General features: G+C 40.7%; 1 protein-coding gene across 2 annotated transcripts in view; it reads right to left on the bottom strand.

The window, feature by feature from the left end:
- Cdk14 (cyclin dependent kinase 14) overlaps nucleotides 1-17,942 on the bottom strand; it is a 557,511-nt gene that overhangs the window by 313,683 nt on the left and 225,886 nt on the right. For both annotated transcript variants that reach the window (XM_052173165.1, XM_052173164.1), the window contains exon 6: nucleotides 3,158-3,252. In XM_052173165.1, the coding sequence (XP_052029125.1) occupies nucleotides 3,158-3,252 (95 nt within the window). The remainder of the gene's footprint in view (nucleotides 1-3,157; nucleotides 3,253-17,942) is intronic.

Genomic DNA, 17,942 nt, shown 5'->3' with positions numbered 1-17,942 from the left:
TCAGAAGTTGTCAAACTTGTCTTGCTTCACCCCAGGATGGACACACCCCTTTGGAGTTGTAACTCAAAATCAACCTTTCCATGAACTGCTTTTGGTCATCACACCAAGGGGAGTTAAGAAATGTAGTCCTCTGTCATGGATATGTTTCTCCACAACATTCCCTTTGCAGATGGGATTTTGTTAATTTTACCAGGCTGGCCTTTAACATGTTCTCCAGCCAAGCCTTATATTTGTGACTCTCCTGCCTCAGTCTCCTTTGTGGTTGGAAAGCCACTAGACCCACTGAGAAGTACAATTAGAGACATGGGACAAAGAAGATAATGCTACTCAGGAAGTCCCATCAACTTTAAAATATGATAATATCCTTTTTAGTTTTGGGAAAGTTTAGATTGCAATGTTTGAGATTGATTTCAGAGCAGACTAAATAACAAAGCCACATGCTTATGTGTGAATATAGAGACAGTTATATATGTATATGTATGTGTATATATGCATGGGTATACACACACACACACACACACAAACATGTTTGTATGTTTAACTACAGAGCAGGAGACTATATAGGTCAATCATATAGAATCTTGCTTCATGAAAACAAAGCCTCCTTTCCCAGTTCTGACCAAAATCTACAACCATGTACTGCCACAATAAACAGGGAATATATACACCAATCAGAAGACAAAGCAAGATGGGCCTGAAAAATAACCTAACCAACTCTTAGCTTTACGTTAAAAGTGGTAAAAATCATAGTTTTCTGCAACAGTACAGGAGAATATTAAAAATAACAATGAGCACAGCATGGTGGCGTATGCCTATAATCAATCACAAGGCTTGGGACACTGAAGCAGGAGGGTCTCATGTTCAACACCAGCTGAGGCTCAACAGCAAGACTCTGTTTAAACACACACACACACACACACACACACACACACACACACACACACACACACGATGAACATGAATGTGAGACCTCAGCACAGCACCAAAAGAAAAACCGACAAAGCAGGCTTGCTGTTTTCAGTGCCACATCTCTCTCAAATACTCCTCCACCACCTGTCTTCATCTGTCTCTCTCCATCCCAGGCCAACATCACCACCTGGCTTCCTACCATTCACCCACAGTGGCACTCAATCCATTTCTCAAAGGCGTTTCAATCTTCAGACTCTCTGTCACTTCCTACTGATAGGCCACAAGCAAAGATACAATGTTTCTGCTAGTTAGGCTGAGAGCCATCTATCTACAGGAGCAGGAGGAATTTTCATTCTTAAGGTATCAGCAGCCTAAGTACAAGGAGTAAGAATTGGGGTTGCATATGGTACAAAAAGCTTTAGACAATCTTCAGAGGAACGAGCCTTACACTGAGTAACTGACCTAAAACCAGGCTAATATTTCTACAGAAATGTCCTTGAAGCTCTGACTTCAGAGCTTCACTGGAACACCATGTAACTAGGAGACATAGCAGAGGGGCTCCGGCAGAGAGAGCAGATGGAGACACAGACAAACGAGAGGAAGGTAAGCACCAGAGGAAAGGAAGAAAATCGTGGTAGAGGGGAAAATGGGGAGGAGGCAAGAGAATCAGAAACCGTGACCACACTCCTCACTTAGGATGCAGTGAGTGCCTGTCATGTGGCTGATTAAGACCTCCGATATCTAGGTCCATTAGCACGGGGACTAGGGACATTTTTACTCACACAACGAAAAGTGCTTATCAGTCTTAATCAGGAAATATTACACAAGGCAGTGCATTACCCTCCGTTTTGCTGCCAGCTCTATAGAACATAATCAAATGACACACAGTCTCACATACATATTCTTTTTGCTTCATGCTCAAATTGCACTTGCTTTGAAGATTTGAAGATATTTTCACAATGTAGTTGTTAGTTTCTCTACCAGGTCTGTTAATTTAGGTGTCCCAAACATTACTTCGTCTTCCAGCTTAATTATCCAATTAGAGGAAACAAATAGCCTTTCTGTAAAGCACTGTAGAAGATAGTAAGTACAGATAGAAAAATCTAGATTGTATTGAACTACGTAAATCAGACATACTAGAAAGCTTGAATGGGACTTTCCAAGGCCAAGTCCTCTCAATACATTATTGACTCCAAATCAAGAAGGAAACAAAAGAAATCATATTTGCATTGATGTGTGGCTCTGCTTCCATTCTTGGTAGCATGTAATATATGCAACTTGCTAGCTCTTGCTGTCCTTGTAGCTGCATTACCATATTATTCAAATGTATCCATCATTTATATGTAAATAGACGAGATGAATGGCTTTTCCATGAGACAACAATTTTCAAATGATAAACAGAGGCGGACATTAGCAAGATAAAACTGCTCCAAATATTCATTCTTTCATACTTTAAAAGAAAATGGATTTTTTTTATTTCAGTAAAAATAGTGCAGTAATTATAAAAATGGGACTTTAGTAGAGTCAAAATACAAGCAGCTATTCTTCTCAATAAAAAGTGTGCACCGATGGATGTCGTTTGTATCTTATAAATTACATGTTCTCAGATCCATCTGTGAAAACTCGGATGCTAATTATCATGGTTACGTTCCATGATTCCACAGTTAAATGCTGAGACGCTGCTACACAAACACCATATGTTTTACTGAGGGAAATGAAGAAAGATTAATTACCAGTTGAAGTTCAGGTCTTTCAGCAGTGACACCCTCAACACAAGAAGATTGTTACATGGTATGCTATACAAATTGGGAGCTTTAGTGAATAGCTGAAATAACTGAGGTGGAAAACTTTGAAGCCTAAATTGTAAGGATCAGGGTAGCCTGCCCCATCCCTCCCCTGCACCAAAAATTCTACCTAAGGATGCTTTTGTAAAACCAAGTTATAAATTCTAAAGAAAACATTTGTTTTGTTTCTGAATTCCTTTGACAGTGATCACCATTTTTGATATACCTGCAAATCACAGTGTAAGCATACTAGTAACAAACAGGCTATAAATAAACCACATGTCTAACAAAATGCAAACTCAAAAAACCTGTCACATGGCCATTCTATTATGCAAGATTGTGTCACAGGTACTCAGGAAAACCATTCGTTTCAGAATAGCAACTTCAAAAACCAACTCAATATGACTGTGAGCATCTTATTCATATTTAACAAGTACAGTATGGATTCTTCTTATCTCACTTACCACATATTCGAAGACAAGCGTCAGAGTTTCCTTAGTGTGGATGATGTCATGAAGCAGCACGATGTTCGCATGCTTTAACCCTTTCAGCAGGGAAGCTGTAAAATAAAGTGGGCGGAGAAAGAATCTGTCATTGGTTGCCACAAACCAGCATGTTTCATTACCCACTTTGCAACTCTCAGAAGGAGGATTTCTAGGTCCCATCTTCTCTAAGCTAGTAACAATTCAGGGTAACGAGTGGAAGAACAAGATTTTAATTTACATAAAATCTCCCAATCATTTCAGTTGTCAGTTGTTAGTAGTCTAGGGGAGATTACACGGAGGTCCACAGAGTCCACACACATGCTGTGGTTCCAATTCTTTCAAAGGAAAAGAATTAGAGCGTATTTGTGTGAGAGAGCGAGCGTATGTGTGTGCACATGACACAGTCCATGTGTGGAGGTCAGAGGGCATTCTGCAGGAATTGGTTCTCTTGTACATTGTAGGTTCGGGGATAGAACTTAGATCATCATTCTTGGCAGCAAGTGCCTCTACCCACTGAGCCATCTCACTAGCTCTCAACGAAGGATAATTTACTATCAAAGATGGTTTTTCCTAGCATATGCTTCATGAGCATATATTCTAGTACTGTGTGGAAAGTCATATAAATATCAACTAGACCATATTGCTTCATACTATAATTGAGTTTTAAATCTGTAATGACTTTCTGAAGAGAATAATAGCTTTACCAATTACTGAGAGTGCAGTGTTAATGTCTCCAACTTCAATTGTGGCTTAATTAAAGTATCTTTTGAGTTCAGTCATTTTATTGCTTCTTATATTTTATTTATTTTTTACATTTGTTTGTGTGTTTGTTTATATCCTAATTAGTTTCAGCTGTCAAGCTGACACAGTTTACAGCTATCTGAGGAAGTCCCAATTAGGGGGCTGCCTCAAACCAGACTATGTCTGTTGTATGTCTGTGGCATGTGTAAGATGCGGGAGGACCCAGCATCCTCAGGCAGTCTTTCTGGGCTCAATAGGAAAGCTAGCTGAACAGAAGGCAGGAAGGAGCCAGTAAGTAAGTAAAGAAACCTTTCTCTAAGGCTTCGTCTTCCAGTTCTTGCCTTGCTGGAGTTTCTGCTCTGGTTTCCATCTGTTACAGACTATTACCTATGAGACGTAAGAAACCCTTGCCCACACAAGGTGCTTTGGGGCATAGTGTTTATCACAGCAGTGGAACCCAAGCTGGTGTGCATGGACATGTACACATGGGTGTATGCGCAGGTTAGACATCTTATGGCGGGAGTCAGTCCTTTCCTCCACGGAATTCTCCGGTGCTGACGTCAGGCTGCCAGGACAGATGGCATGGGCCTTTTGTGTAACTCGCCATCACAGCAGCCCTGCTTCTTTGGGCTCTCGAGGTGGTGGGGTTCACTGCACATATCTGTATAATACTTTCATTTTCTTCTGACTTAATTGAGCAACAGTGTTAAAAACTGCTTGGTATTGGAACAGTGACAGGCAGGCAGATCAATAGAATAGTATTGAAGATCCAGAAATGAACCCACACACCTATGGCCACTTGATCTTCGACAAAGGAGCCAAAAACATCCAGTGGAAAAAAGATAGCCTTTTCAACAAATGGTGCTGGTTCAATTGGAGATCAGCATGCAGAAGAATGCGCATCGATCCATTCTTATCTCCATGTACTAAACTTCCCTCCAAGTGGATCAAGGAACTCCATGTAAAACCAGACACACTGAAACTAATAGAAAAGATAATGGGAAAGACTCTTGAGGACATGGGCACAGGGGGAAAGTTCCTGAACAGAAGAACACCAATAGCGTATGCTCTAAGATCAAGAATTGACAAATGGGACCTCATAAAATTACAAAGTTTCTGTAAGGCAAAGGACACCATCAAAAGGACAAATTGGCAACCAACAAATTGTGAAAAGATCTTCAGCAACCCTACATCTGACAGAGGGCTAATATCCAATATATACAAAGAACTCAAGAAGTTAGACCCCAGAAAACCAAATAACCCTATTAAAAATGGGGTACAGAGCTAAACAAAGAATTTTCACATGAAGAACTTCGAATGGCTGAGAAGCATCTTAAAAAAATGTTCAACATCATTAGTCATTAGGGAAATGCAAACCAAAATAACCCTGAGATTTCACCTCATACCAATCACAATGGCCAAGATCAAAAACTCAGGAGAAACCAGGTGCTGGCGAGGATGTGGAGAAAGAGGAACACTCCTCCACTGCTGGTGGGGTTGCAAATTGGTACAACCACTCTGGAAATGAGTCTGGCAGTTCCTCAGAAAACGGGGCACATCACTTCTGGAGGACCCTGCTATACCATTCCTGGGCATATACCCAGGGGATTCTCCAGCATGTAATAAGGATACATGCTCCACTATGTTCATAGCAGCCCTATTTATAATAGCCAGAAGCTGGAAAGACCCAGGTGTCCCTCAATGGAGGAATGGATACAAAAAATGTGGTATATATACACAGTGGAGTACTATTCAGCCACTAGAAACAATGGATTCATGAAATTCTTAGACAAATGGATGGAGCTGGAGAACATCATACTAAGTGAGGTAACCAAGTCTCAAAAGATCAATCATGGTATGCACTCAGTGATAAGTGGATATTAACCTAGAAACTTGGATTACCCAAGTCATAATCCACATATCAAATGATGTCCAAGAAGAATGGAGGAGTGGGCCCTGATTCTGGAAAGGCTCAGTGCAGTAGGATAGGGCAAAACCAGAACAGGGAAGTGGGAAGGGATGGATGGGGGAACTTTCAGGCTTATGGGACTTTCGGGGAGTAGGGATCCAGGAAAGGGAAAATCATTTGAAATGTAAATAAAAAAATATATCAAATAAAAAATAAACATTTTTAAAAAAAGAGTGTATGTTGTTTATGTCTGGATTTAACTGTTTGCCTTGAATTATCTGCCTTACCTAACCTACCTCACATGGCCTATTCGGGTTGTATGTGAGTGCTTACTTGGTGGGTCTTTTATGATCACTTTTCTACCTTACCATACTGCCATAAGAAGGGGAAATCTCACAAACAGCATATAATTGAACCATATGTTTTTAAATACTATTCTGCCGATGTCTGGTTTCTAATTGAAGGATTAGACCATTTACGTTTATTTTAGATATTAAATGCAGGTTTGCTCACTGTTTGCATTTCCCCTGAACACCTCAAAATTTAGTTTTCATTTATTTTGTTTTTTATCTTCTATGTTTCTCGAGGGGGGGGGGTAATTAACACTTGCTTCATTTCCCTTTTCCCTTTTCATTTTACTCATTTTCTGCTGAGCTTTATTATTTTCAACCCAATGAGACTCTCTCTTTGGTTCATAAAGCCAAAGGGATGAAGGAAAAATATTGAATTCGTACTACAATATTCTAGGTAGTGTTCTTTAGTTTGGTGGTGGATTTCTGGTGAGATCATTAGCTAAAGTACACAGGTTCCTCCCCCACCCCCCTCTCTCTCTATCTCTGTCTCTGTTATCTGTCCTGTAGGTGCAGATTCGTTTGGTCTACCTTTCCTCACTCAGTGGACTGGATGCCTCTCTGGAGAGCCTTCTCTTCCTCCCCTGTTCAACAGGTGCCCACAGGCGAGTTCCCTTTTTCCACTGTGCAGGCTCCTTCCATTCCCTGTCCTTCGTTCTTTGTTTTCAACATCACTCAATGTGCACTGCCCTTTCCTTATGTAAGGTCAGCTCCACAGAGGCAGTGCTTTCCAGGAGCCAATGTCCCTGGCACCTTGCACCTTCAATGTCCTTCGCGCTATGAAGAAGACATTGCTGTGAACCACAGTGAGTCTAGCTTTCTTCATCCTGAGTATATTCCTGAGCTTCAAAGAATCTATCCTCTCTTTCCTCTTCAGTGTCTCAGGCCGCCCCAGCACTGCTGACTGGACCCACAGGCTTCTAAGGTTTTCTATCGGTCATGAGGGATGAGTCAATCGTGCTGTCAGGGAGTGTGAATGAGATGAATCAAGAGCAGGCTGCTACCCTCCTACTCCACAAGGAAAAGGACATTCCCCCTATCGGTGCATCCCTCCATGCACACAACGCCATGCACAGAGAGGAACTCAAATTTACTAGCTGCCATTTTAAGCATGGGGTATCTGATACTTGAAAGAAGAGCCATAGAGCCACCTGAGAGCCTTTCCTCAAGAAAACCTGACCTTCTGCATACTCCATAATGGACACTAGCCACACACCTTAAGTCAATGACACATTTTATCCTAGCGCCATTTCATTCCTCTGTCTTCAGAAACCAGAGAGGCTGGGCTCCCACGGGCCATAATTTCAAGTCCAGGTCATTGAAATCTTGGTAGTGTCCTTGAATCCCATTCCTTCCCCCCTTATATTAAGTGTTTCTCCCTCCTATCACGAAGGGAACTATACAACTCCAACCCTGAATTTCCGGTAACCAAATTTATTGAGACAATGCCATAAAAACAGAAAAGGTTTAGATTAACCTATAGCTTTAGATTTCTGCTTTTAGAAACATATTATCTGGGCCGGGTGATGGTGGCACACAGCTGTAATCCCAGCACTCTGGGAGGCAGAGGCAGGCAGATTTCTGAGTTTGAGGCCAGCCTGGTCTACAGAGTGAATTCTAGGACAGCCAGGACTATACAGAGAAACCCTGTTTCAAAAAAAAAAATCCAAAAAACCAAAAAAAAACAAAACAAAACAAAACAAAACAAAACATATATCTGGGTATCTATTTACTTAATAATTTCAAATTATTTCCCAATAGTTTTTTAAGTGGAACTATAAGGCCAAAAGCCAAGAGTAGATTTCAAGTCATTACTGACTCCATGTAAGTACTGTATTTAGTCTCACATCTTTCTAACTGTTGAAGAGTCAAGAAGATGCATTTGCGTGTAGGAGCCATGGCGTGCAGAGGAGGCTGTCAGGTCCCCCGGAGTTAGGTGCTAGAGCTGCAGGAGGTTATAAGCTACCTATAGGATGTTAGGAAATGAACTCACGTCTTCTCGACGAGCAGTGTACACGCTGAATTGCTGGGCCATGTCTCCAGCCCTGATTCCTTTATTCTCTCATGGAGGTAAAACCATGTAAGTCTAAAGGTTGTCTTTAAATTTGGTAAGTGATGGCTTGTAAATATGCTTTTGATTTTAATCTTGTAGTTCCTTTGAAAACTTTTCTTATAGGGAGATAGTTTGAAATTATAAAAGAAATACAAAAAATATATCATATTGCTAATCCTCATAATTTAATCTCTCACCAGCTTCATACCTCTAAAGCCTTAATAAATTTCCAGGGCTAGTTTATCTTAATCTGTAGAACAAATTCACATTTGCTGATTATCTTTCTGGACTTCTCTGCTGAGGCTGACTTCAGAAGAGACTACTATTTCAAATCACAGCAGGGTATTTGAAATTGATGGCTGGTATAGTACTTAATACCTACTCTGTGAAGGCGCAGCTACAAAGGAGACAAATTAAGACTCTACTGAAATCACATTGTAAGATAGGACCCTGGCTATGTGAGGCAAGCTTCAGAAACATATTATGTAACATTATTTGTAATCTTGTCCAATTTCATTTTTCAATAGCCTCTTATGTTGTCAAGTTTAGTGATGACCTATGTGTACGGATAAGAAAGAACCGAGGCTTCCAGTGCATTAGGAAGCTACACTCAGAGCACCTCTGCCTTGGCTTCTTCCTCCTCTCCATTACTACTGCCTTTCTCTTCTCCCTGATTCCTCCTAAAGCCTTTCTTATTTCTCAAAAGAAATATCTTTCTACCTAATATGTACTACTGCATTTTCCTTACAATTTCAGCAACACCAAATTCCTGTTAAATCTTCATCTTGGTTAAGAGTGGCTTGTTTGTTTGCTTCTTGGTTGGTTGGTTTTGTTCTTTGGCTTGTTTTTCTTGAAAAATTATTAACGTTACAGAAATTTTTTTCCTGTAATTTGACCAATGCCACGTGATGCTTAAAAGCCTCCAGTTACCTTCCAAATAAGTCTCTATTTTGACAGTTTGTAGATTTCAGATTATATTTACGTAAGCTTTCTCAACACACTGGCAGATAAATAAGTATCAATATTTGAAAGTAAGTGCTCTTTCTGAGATTAACGTAATGAGTCTGTAACTGGAAAAGGACAGAGTCACTAATTCCAAAGGTGATGACAGAAAAATGGCATTCGACAGGGGAAAACAGCCAGCAGTCTCCCAACACAGGGGCAGGTGACAGACACGACCCACTCTGCGGCTGCCAACCCAGCAGCCACTGGCTGCAGCAGGTGCCCAACGCTGTAGTTTCTGCTTCCATCAAGGCAAATCAGTCTCCCGGGTGCCAAGTCAATCCAGAGACCCACACCAGTGAGTTCTGGAGCCAGTCTGTCCTTCTCAATAACAAGCACTGTCAAAATAACATCCTTCCTAGACCTAACCATATCATAAGTCTACCATGTGTTATTTTCTCATGGTTTGCACACACATCCAACGCTGCAACACTTGCATAGCTCACTCAGTATGCCTCCTCTCTGTACCAAGTTGAGCCAACCATTTAGCAACGTTTCAAACTCAATTCACCAGGCACGTTTGAGATGACACAACTGTGCGTGCTGCAACATTGTGAATTAAGATTGAGGGAGCAAAAAATAATCATAACTTTGGGGCTCTGAAGTCAAAACAGTATGAAGGAAGGATTTCTGTTCAAAAACATTGACTATGGGATGCAGGGAACTCCTATAGAATGTGGCCGACTTTAGATACGGAATCAGTCACACACCAGGAGCTCCCACTTTGAGATGCACACAGTCTCCACTCTGATTTGAAGGGGATGAATGTTATATAAAATTGGATCCCAAAGATAAAGATGGAATCTGATTCACTACAGAAAATCAAAGAAGATTCATTTGATTCAATCCCCAAATGCAACGGTAAAAAAAAAAAAAAACTGTTTATAATGAGGAAAAGAACCCTTTAGAATTTGAGGATGTTAAATTCTCCTAAGAAACCAAAGACTGAAGACACATAACACATTTCTGTAACTTCAGTGTTTGGAAAGAAATTAGGTATTTCCCATTTCCTGTCATCTCTTCTGAGTGTTTTCTTTGCCAGTGGGTAAGGGGTAGAAGCTGATTCTTGATTTGGCACAGACAATAATAATTAGTATTCACAAATCCCAAGCATTCAACCATGTCTCAAGCTACAGACAACAGATAAGACTCTTTTCCAGCTCACACCCTGAAACTCACAGTTTACTATAAACAGTAACGACTTTCAACTGAGACCTTCTATCTGATTTGTTGGTAAATTCTATTTTCTCAGCTAAAATATTGTGAACAGGAAAATCATAAGAATGAGCTGGGGCGAGATGAAAAGAAAGTGATGCCTCCTTTTCTTGTGTCTGTGGTGGGATGCAATTACACACACACACACACACACACACACACACACAGACACACTAAAGAGAGACTCAAACTAATAAAAATAATAATGTGATTGTATCTTCAACAGCATATTTGCAGTGTGTGTGTGTGTGTGTGTGTGTGTGTGTGTGTGTGTGCCAATTTATACACACATGGAGGCCAAAGGTCAACACTGAGTATCTTCCTCATTTATTTTATATTTTGAGGCAGGATCTCTCACTAAACCAGGAGTTCATCATTTTGTTCAGTCAGGCTAGCCAGCCTCAGAAATCCTCTGTCTCTCTGCACTGGGACTACAGGCACGCTCAATTGCTACATTTTCTTTCTTTTTAAATATAGGTTGTGTGGGAACTGAGCTCACAGCTTCTTCATGTTCTTTTACTACACCATCTCCCCAGTCTATGTTTTAAGGATTCTATATACACACACACTGTGAGTTATATGGAGGAGAAGTCACGGCTAATCCAAAACACAAGGCTAAAATAAATATAACATTATGTAGACTTAAATCCCATACAGATTTTATAATAATGTTTTTGCTTCACAGATGTCATTCAAATGTGAAAAGGTAATGGTAGGTTAGAATAATTTAATAATATCTGCTTTTGCCCCAAAAGTCTACATACTGTTTTATTTGCTTCTTAGTTTTGTTTTCCTATAGCGACATGTACAAAAATTCAGTTCTCCCACACGTTCCTACAACTTGGCCTCTTTGATTTCCCTAATGACAGAAAACTGGAGCATACTATTGGACATTTCAGCTTCTACCTACCCCCTTAACATCAATAACCTACTTATCCCTCTCTTGACTAACTGCAAGAATCAGACTTCTGGGAGTTATTTTCACACTGCAGCCACATACATAGGACTGACAACTTACTATATCACCTCAAAGAACAGACTCCTCTATTAGTATAGCTAAGCCACAAGAACTGCCAGTATACGAAGCAATATTACAGGGCTCAACGCAAGGGCGTCTAAACGGCTCAAAGTGACGTCAGAGGTTTCACACGCACGTTGTTACGTGTGCCACCATTAGTATTCAAACCAACTACGCTGCCATGAAAGAGCAAAGCAAAAACTGACCATGAAAATGTGAGGATTCCACTCCTCAAACCATTTTTTCTAGGTTAGAAGACGGAGAAAAGAGTTTCATTTCCATCTGTACTTTTTTGTATCATTTGTCTTGCCTGTGACAAAGATACATTTTTTTTCTCATGATTTAAAATGTATCTGGAAAACTCTTTATTTTCATCAGACTGCCTGAAATAGAACGTGCTCAGTTGCTTCAGTGCACAGCTAGTGTGCAGGTGCATAACAAAGCCAGCGATGGAGCACTGTAACTGAAGCTGCAGCTCCACTACTCATCCTCTCCACTAGAGAACTAGTGAAATTACAGTGACAACTCAACACCACCGAGAGCCCATGGTACATTACGATTCTCTCTCATAAGGTGTTGGAAGTATTCCTTTTCTAAAGAGTGATTTCCTAAAAGTTAAAAGTAACCCTTACATTGCAAAACACTTCCAATCCTGCTGTAGATTCCAGTCAGCTTGGCCTACAAATGGCCCATCATGTGGTCTACCATAGTCTAAGTTAACCTTGGGCCCATTTGTCCCAGGAATGATTCACACAAAGGCAGGTACGACATAAATGTTTAACATTTATATAACTTCTGCAAACTCTGAGAGCATACTTACATAGCAATGGGTGAGAACATTGGTGATTGTAGCCTGGGCACTGACTTCAGGCAAAGAGATAATATTTGGAATAGAGATTCTTGAAGACTTGATAACACAAGAATTGTTTAGTTGGCTTTTATGTGGCTAGAAAGGCTACCTTCAATGACTTTAGGGGTTCATTAAAATTTAATTTGTTACAAATACAGTGAATAGGACACTGCAAAGCATGCCATATGAGTGTATGTGTCTTCTGTGAAGAGAAATTTGTATCACATATGTTGGTGGTGGTGGTGACCAAGCTCCTTATGTCGTCTGGCTGAGAATAATCACTTATATCATATATGTTGTTACTACTGGCCAAGACTTACACCAGCCTCTTTTATATAAAACTACATTAGTAGTTCCTGATGACTAATATTGTCAAACTGACACCCTAGGACAGATGACTCTAGGTGTGTGTGTGTGTGTGTGTGTGTGAGAGCAATTGCCTAAGTTGCCTTGGAAAGTGTCCATGAGAGATGCTATTCATTTCTTTATTTAAAGGACATTGTCCATTACTTTAATTGATATAGATGCCACATCTTTGTAGGGAGTGAGAGCATCAAAGGGCTGGGGATTGTGGACTATGGGAATTGGGCAGGGTAAGTCAAATACTGGCATGCCTGCAATGTCTGCCTTCCACGCATAACTGTAGTGTAGCATGCTCCACCAGGCAAGCTCAAGGTCAATGTCTTCTTTGTCATGGTTGAATGTCCCAATGCCTAAAGGAATGTATGTGAGACAGTCAGAGGTTCATTGTGGCCAGAGTCTTCCACTACACACACACACACACACACACACACACACACACACACACACACACAGAGAGAGAGAGAGAGAGAGAGAGAGAGAGAGAGAACAGACCAGAGTAACAAACTAGCAGTGGAGGAGTGTTCCTCTTTCTCCACATGCTCCCCAACACTTGTTGTCTCCTGAGTTTTTAATCTTAGCCATTCTGACTGGTTTGAGGTGAAATCTCAGGGTTGTTTTGATTTGCATTTCCCTAATGACTAATGATGCTGAACATTTCTTAAGGTGCTTTTCAGCCATTCGGAAGTTCTTCAGGTGAAAATTCTTTGTTTAGGTCTGTACCCCATTTTAATAGGGTTATTTGGCTCTCTGGAGTCTAACTTCCTGAGTTCTTTGTATATATTGGATATTATCCCTCTGTCAGATGTAGGGTTGGTGAAGATCTTTTCCCAATTTGTTGGTTGCTGTTTTCTCCTTTTGAGGTGTCCTTGGCCTTACAGAAACTTTGTAATTTTATGAGGTCCTATTTGTCAATTCTTGATCTTAGAGCATAAGCTATTGGTGTTCTGTTCAGGAACTTTCCCCCTGTGCCCATGTCCTCAAGGGTCTTTCCCAGTTTCTTTTCTATTACTTTCAGTGTGTCTGGTTTTATGTGGAGGTCCTTGATGGATCGATTTGCATTCTTCTGCATGCTGACCTCCAGTTGAACCAGCATCATTTGTTGAAAAGGCTATCTTTTTTCCACAGGATGGTTTTAGCTTCTTTGTTGAAGATCAAGTGACCATAGGTGTATGGGTTCGTTTCTGGGTCTTCCATTTTATTCCATTGATTTACCTGCCTGTCACTGTACCAATACCATGGAGTTTTTAACACTATTGCTCTGTAGTACTGCTTGAGGTCTGGGATAGTGAGTCCCAGAAGTTCTTCTACTGTTGAGAATAGTTTTAGCTATCCTGGGTTTTTTGTTATTCCAGCTGAATTTGAGAATTGCTCTCTTTTAAAAAAAATAGCTTAATTTATATTCTAAGCCTTGTGATAGCTTGAAGGTCTTGGTCTTCTTTCTCTTCATCTCTGGATGCCCAGAAATCTATGTTCTGGCTGCATCATCATTTGTAACATTTTAGGGAAAATTGTCCTTGTGATGGGTTACCCCTGCTGTCTACTCTCAGACCATAGGGCACAGAAATGTGCCACAAAGCTCTGTGCACATAGTTTTTATAGCTGTCTAGCTCTATAAAGAACTGAGTAGGGATTTTGATGGGGATTGTACTGAATCTATATATTGCTTTTGGCAAGATGGCCATTTTCACTATATTAATCCTGCCAATCCATAATCATGGAAGATCTTTCCATTTTCTGAGGTCTTCTTCAATTTCCTTCCCTGACATGCAATAAGGACACATGCTCCACTATGTTCATAGCAGCCTTATTTAAAATAGACAGAAGCTGGAAAGAACCCAGATGTCCCTCAATGGAGGAATGGATACAGAAAATATGGTTTATTTATACTATGGAATACTACTCAGCTATTAAAAACAATATATTCATGAAATTCTTAGGCAAATGGAACTGGAAAATATTCATCCTAAGTGAGGTAACCCAATCACAAAAGGGCACACATGGAATGCAGTCACTGATAAGTGGATATTAGCCCAGGGTCTCAGAAAACCCAAGACACAACTCACATATCAAATGATTCCCAAGAAGAAGGAAGGAGAGGGCCCTGGTCCTAGAAAGGCTTGATGGAGCAATGTAGGGGATTACCAGGACAGAGAAGTAGGAGGGGCTTGATTGGGGAATGGGAGGAGGGAAGAGGGCTTATGGGACTTATGGGGAGGGGGGAACAAGGAGAGGGGAAATCATTTGGAATGTAAACAAAGAATGTAGAAAATTAAAAAAGAAAAATCACGGCCTTTAAATCACATCACACTTTCTCAAGTCAAGGAAACTGGAGGATGTGCTGTAAAATGCTACAGGACCAGCACTTTAGAAAACAGATACCTCACTGTCTAGAGACACTGCAAACAGATCAATATCCCAGACAGGAGAGGACAATGAAAAGCAAATGATTTTAGTTGGGGCTGACCAGCAGTTTCAAGCATCACTAACACTTCATTTGACCAAATAATTCTGAATCCACAGAAAAAGTTATACACTGTAGCACTGCCCTGGACTACACAACTCAGAAAGAGTTCCCTGTCAACTACTATTACCACAGGCCCTGGGAAAAGGTCAAGAAAGGTACCTAGACCTGGACAGTTCTCACTTACCTAATGACCCAACCGACCCCACAGACTTATTGCAAGGCCATAATATGCTCAACCCAAGCTGGTTCCCCTGCCTCCTACGTGTACACACCCTCTTTTCAGGGACCACAGATAACATGTGCAGACAATGTTAACACCCCTAGGCCCTCAATCATGGTATCCTGATGTTCAAGATCTCCCTAATGTAATGAAAGCAATTATGGCATTAGCCTGGCCCTTGAAACATGATGGAAAAGTCGGAGAATGCTAGGCTCCACATTCCTGAATTTCCTTTTGCTCCAGGTAACTATAACTTATGCAACATTCAGAAGCCCCAGCAATAAAGATAATTCTTGTTTATGTCAATTCACAGAGAGCAACACCTTATTTAATAGTTTTGGTGAGATGCCTCTCCTAACTTTTTCTGAAAAGACTTCTCATTACATGGTGGGGAGTCTTCTGGGTATATGCCCAGGAGTGGTATAGCAGGATCTTCTGGAAGTGAGGTGCCCAGTTTTCGGAGGAACCTCCAGACTGATTTCCAGAGTGGTTGTACCAATTTGCAACCCCACCAGCAGTGGAGGAGTGTTCCTCTTTCTCCACACCCTCTCCAACACCTGCTGTCTCCTGAATTTTTAATCTTAGCCATTCTGACTGGTGTAAGATGAAATCTTAGGGTTGTTTTGATTTGCATTTCCCTAATGACTAATGAAGTTGAGCATTTTTTAAGATGCTTCTCCGCCATCCGAAGTTCTTCAGGTGAGAATTCTTTGTTTAACTCTGTACCCCATTTTTTAATAGGGTTGTTTGGTTTTCTGGAGTCTAACTTTTTGAGTTCTTTATATATATTGGATATTAACCCTCTATCTGATGTAGGATTGGTGAAGATCTTTTCCCAATTTGTTGGTTGCTGATTTGTCCTCTTGATGGTGTCCTTTGCCTTACAGAAACTTTGTAATTTTATGAGGTCCCATTTGTCAATTCTTGCTCTTAGAGCAAACGCTATTGGTGTTCTGTTCAGAAACTTTCTCCCTGTACCGATGTCCTTAAGGGTCTTCCCCAGTTTCTTTTCTATTAGCTTCAGAGTGTCTGGCTTTATGTGGAGGTCCTTGATCCATTTGGATTTGAGCTTAGTACAAGGAGACAAGGATGGATCAATTCGCATTCTTCTGCATGCTGACCTCCAGTTGAACCAGCACCATTTGTTAAGGATATATGTTCTACTATGTTCATAGCAGCCCTATTTATAATTGCCAGATGCTGGAAAGAACCCAGGTATCCCTCAACAGAAGAGTGGATGCAAAAAATGTGGTATATCTACACAATGGAGTACTATTCAGCCATTAGAAACAATGAATTCATGAAATTCTTAGGCAAATGGATGGAGCTAGAGAATATCATACTCAGTGAGGTAACCCAGACTCAAAAGGTGAATCATGGTATGCACTCACTAATAAGTGGATATTAACCTAGAAAACTGGAATACCCAAAACATAATCCACACATCAAATGAGGTACAAGAAGAAAGGAGGAGTGGCCCCTGGTTCTGGAAAGACTCAGTGAAACAGTATTCAGCAAAACCAGAACGGGGAAGTGGGAAGGGGTGGATGGGAGGACAGGGGAAGAGAAGGGGGCTTACGGGACTTTCAGGGAGTGGGGGGGCTAGAAAAGGGGAAATCATTTGAAATGTAAATAAATTATATCGAATAAAAAAATTAAATTAAAAAAAAAAGAAAAGACTTCTCTAAATCTCCTTACCAACAGCAAATCAACTTGGTTACAAACACAATAGCAACCTTAAAAGCTAGTATTGGTGGTTCGTGGCTCCTAGTTTCCCTTAAAAACCATTTCCTTGTGCCAGGCGGTGGTGGCACACACCTTTAATCCCAGCACTTTGGAGGCAGAGACAGGTGGGTTTCTGAATTCCAGGCCAGCCTGGTCTACAGAGTGAGTTCCAGGACAGCCAGGGGTATACAGAGAAACCCTGTCTCAAAAAACAAACAAACAAACAAACAAACAAACAAAAACCCATTTCCTCCTATCCAGGAGTTACCACTACTGGAGCTATGTTTTACACAAGCATTCTACAAATGCTTAACTCAAGACATATGAACCTATGGTTTACTATGAGAGCCACATGAGTGAAAAGATAAGTTGCAAACATTTTGTGATTTTTGACTTTGCCAGGTAAGTTCTGTTTGCCATAGCTTGAGAAGATCCCAGCCATTCAAGAAACCACACACACACAAAAATAGATTTCTCTGCTGCTACATTAAGACGATCCAGAAATTTTACATCTCTGTCACTACTATTGGCAGTAGAAGAATTGAAGATGCATCTGGTGTATAGGTAAAAACAGACTTAGCATGTACTGTGAGTCTTAAACACAGTGAGAGAAGTAGGGCCATCTTGGTCTGTACTTGGAGACTGGTACCAGCCACACTATATGCCTTTGCATACACCAAAGTCAGCTCCCGAGAACCATGGCAACCCCCATTCATTAGCATCACCAACCACCTGCAGAGATGATAATTAACATCATTGGCTTATATTCCCCTTTCAAAGAATGTCATCTAGCTTCGTGTGTATTACATAAACAGTGTGTTAAATACATTCATAATTTGGCTTTACAAAGGTGA

Source organism: Apodemus sylvaticus, chromosome 2, assembly GCF_947179515.1.
Source record: "Apodemus sylvaticus chromosome 2, mApoSyl1.1, whole genome shotgun sequence".
NCBI lineage: Eukaryota > Metazoa > Chordata > Mammalia > Rodentia > Muridae > Apodemus > Apodemus sylvaticus.
Note: the sequence above shows the minus strand (reverse complement) of the source record. Positions and strands in the feature narration are given on the sequence as shown.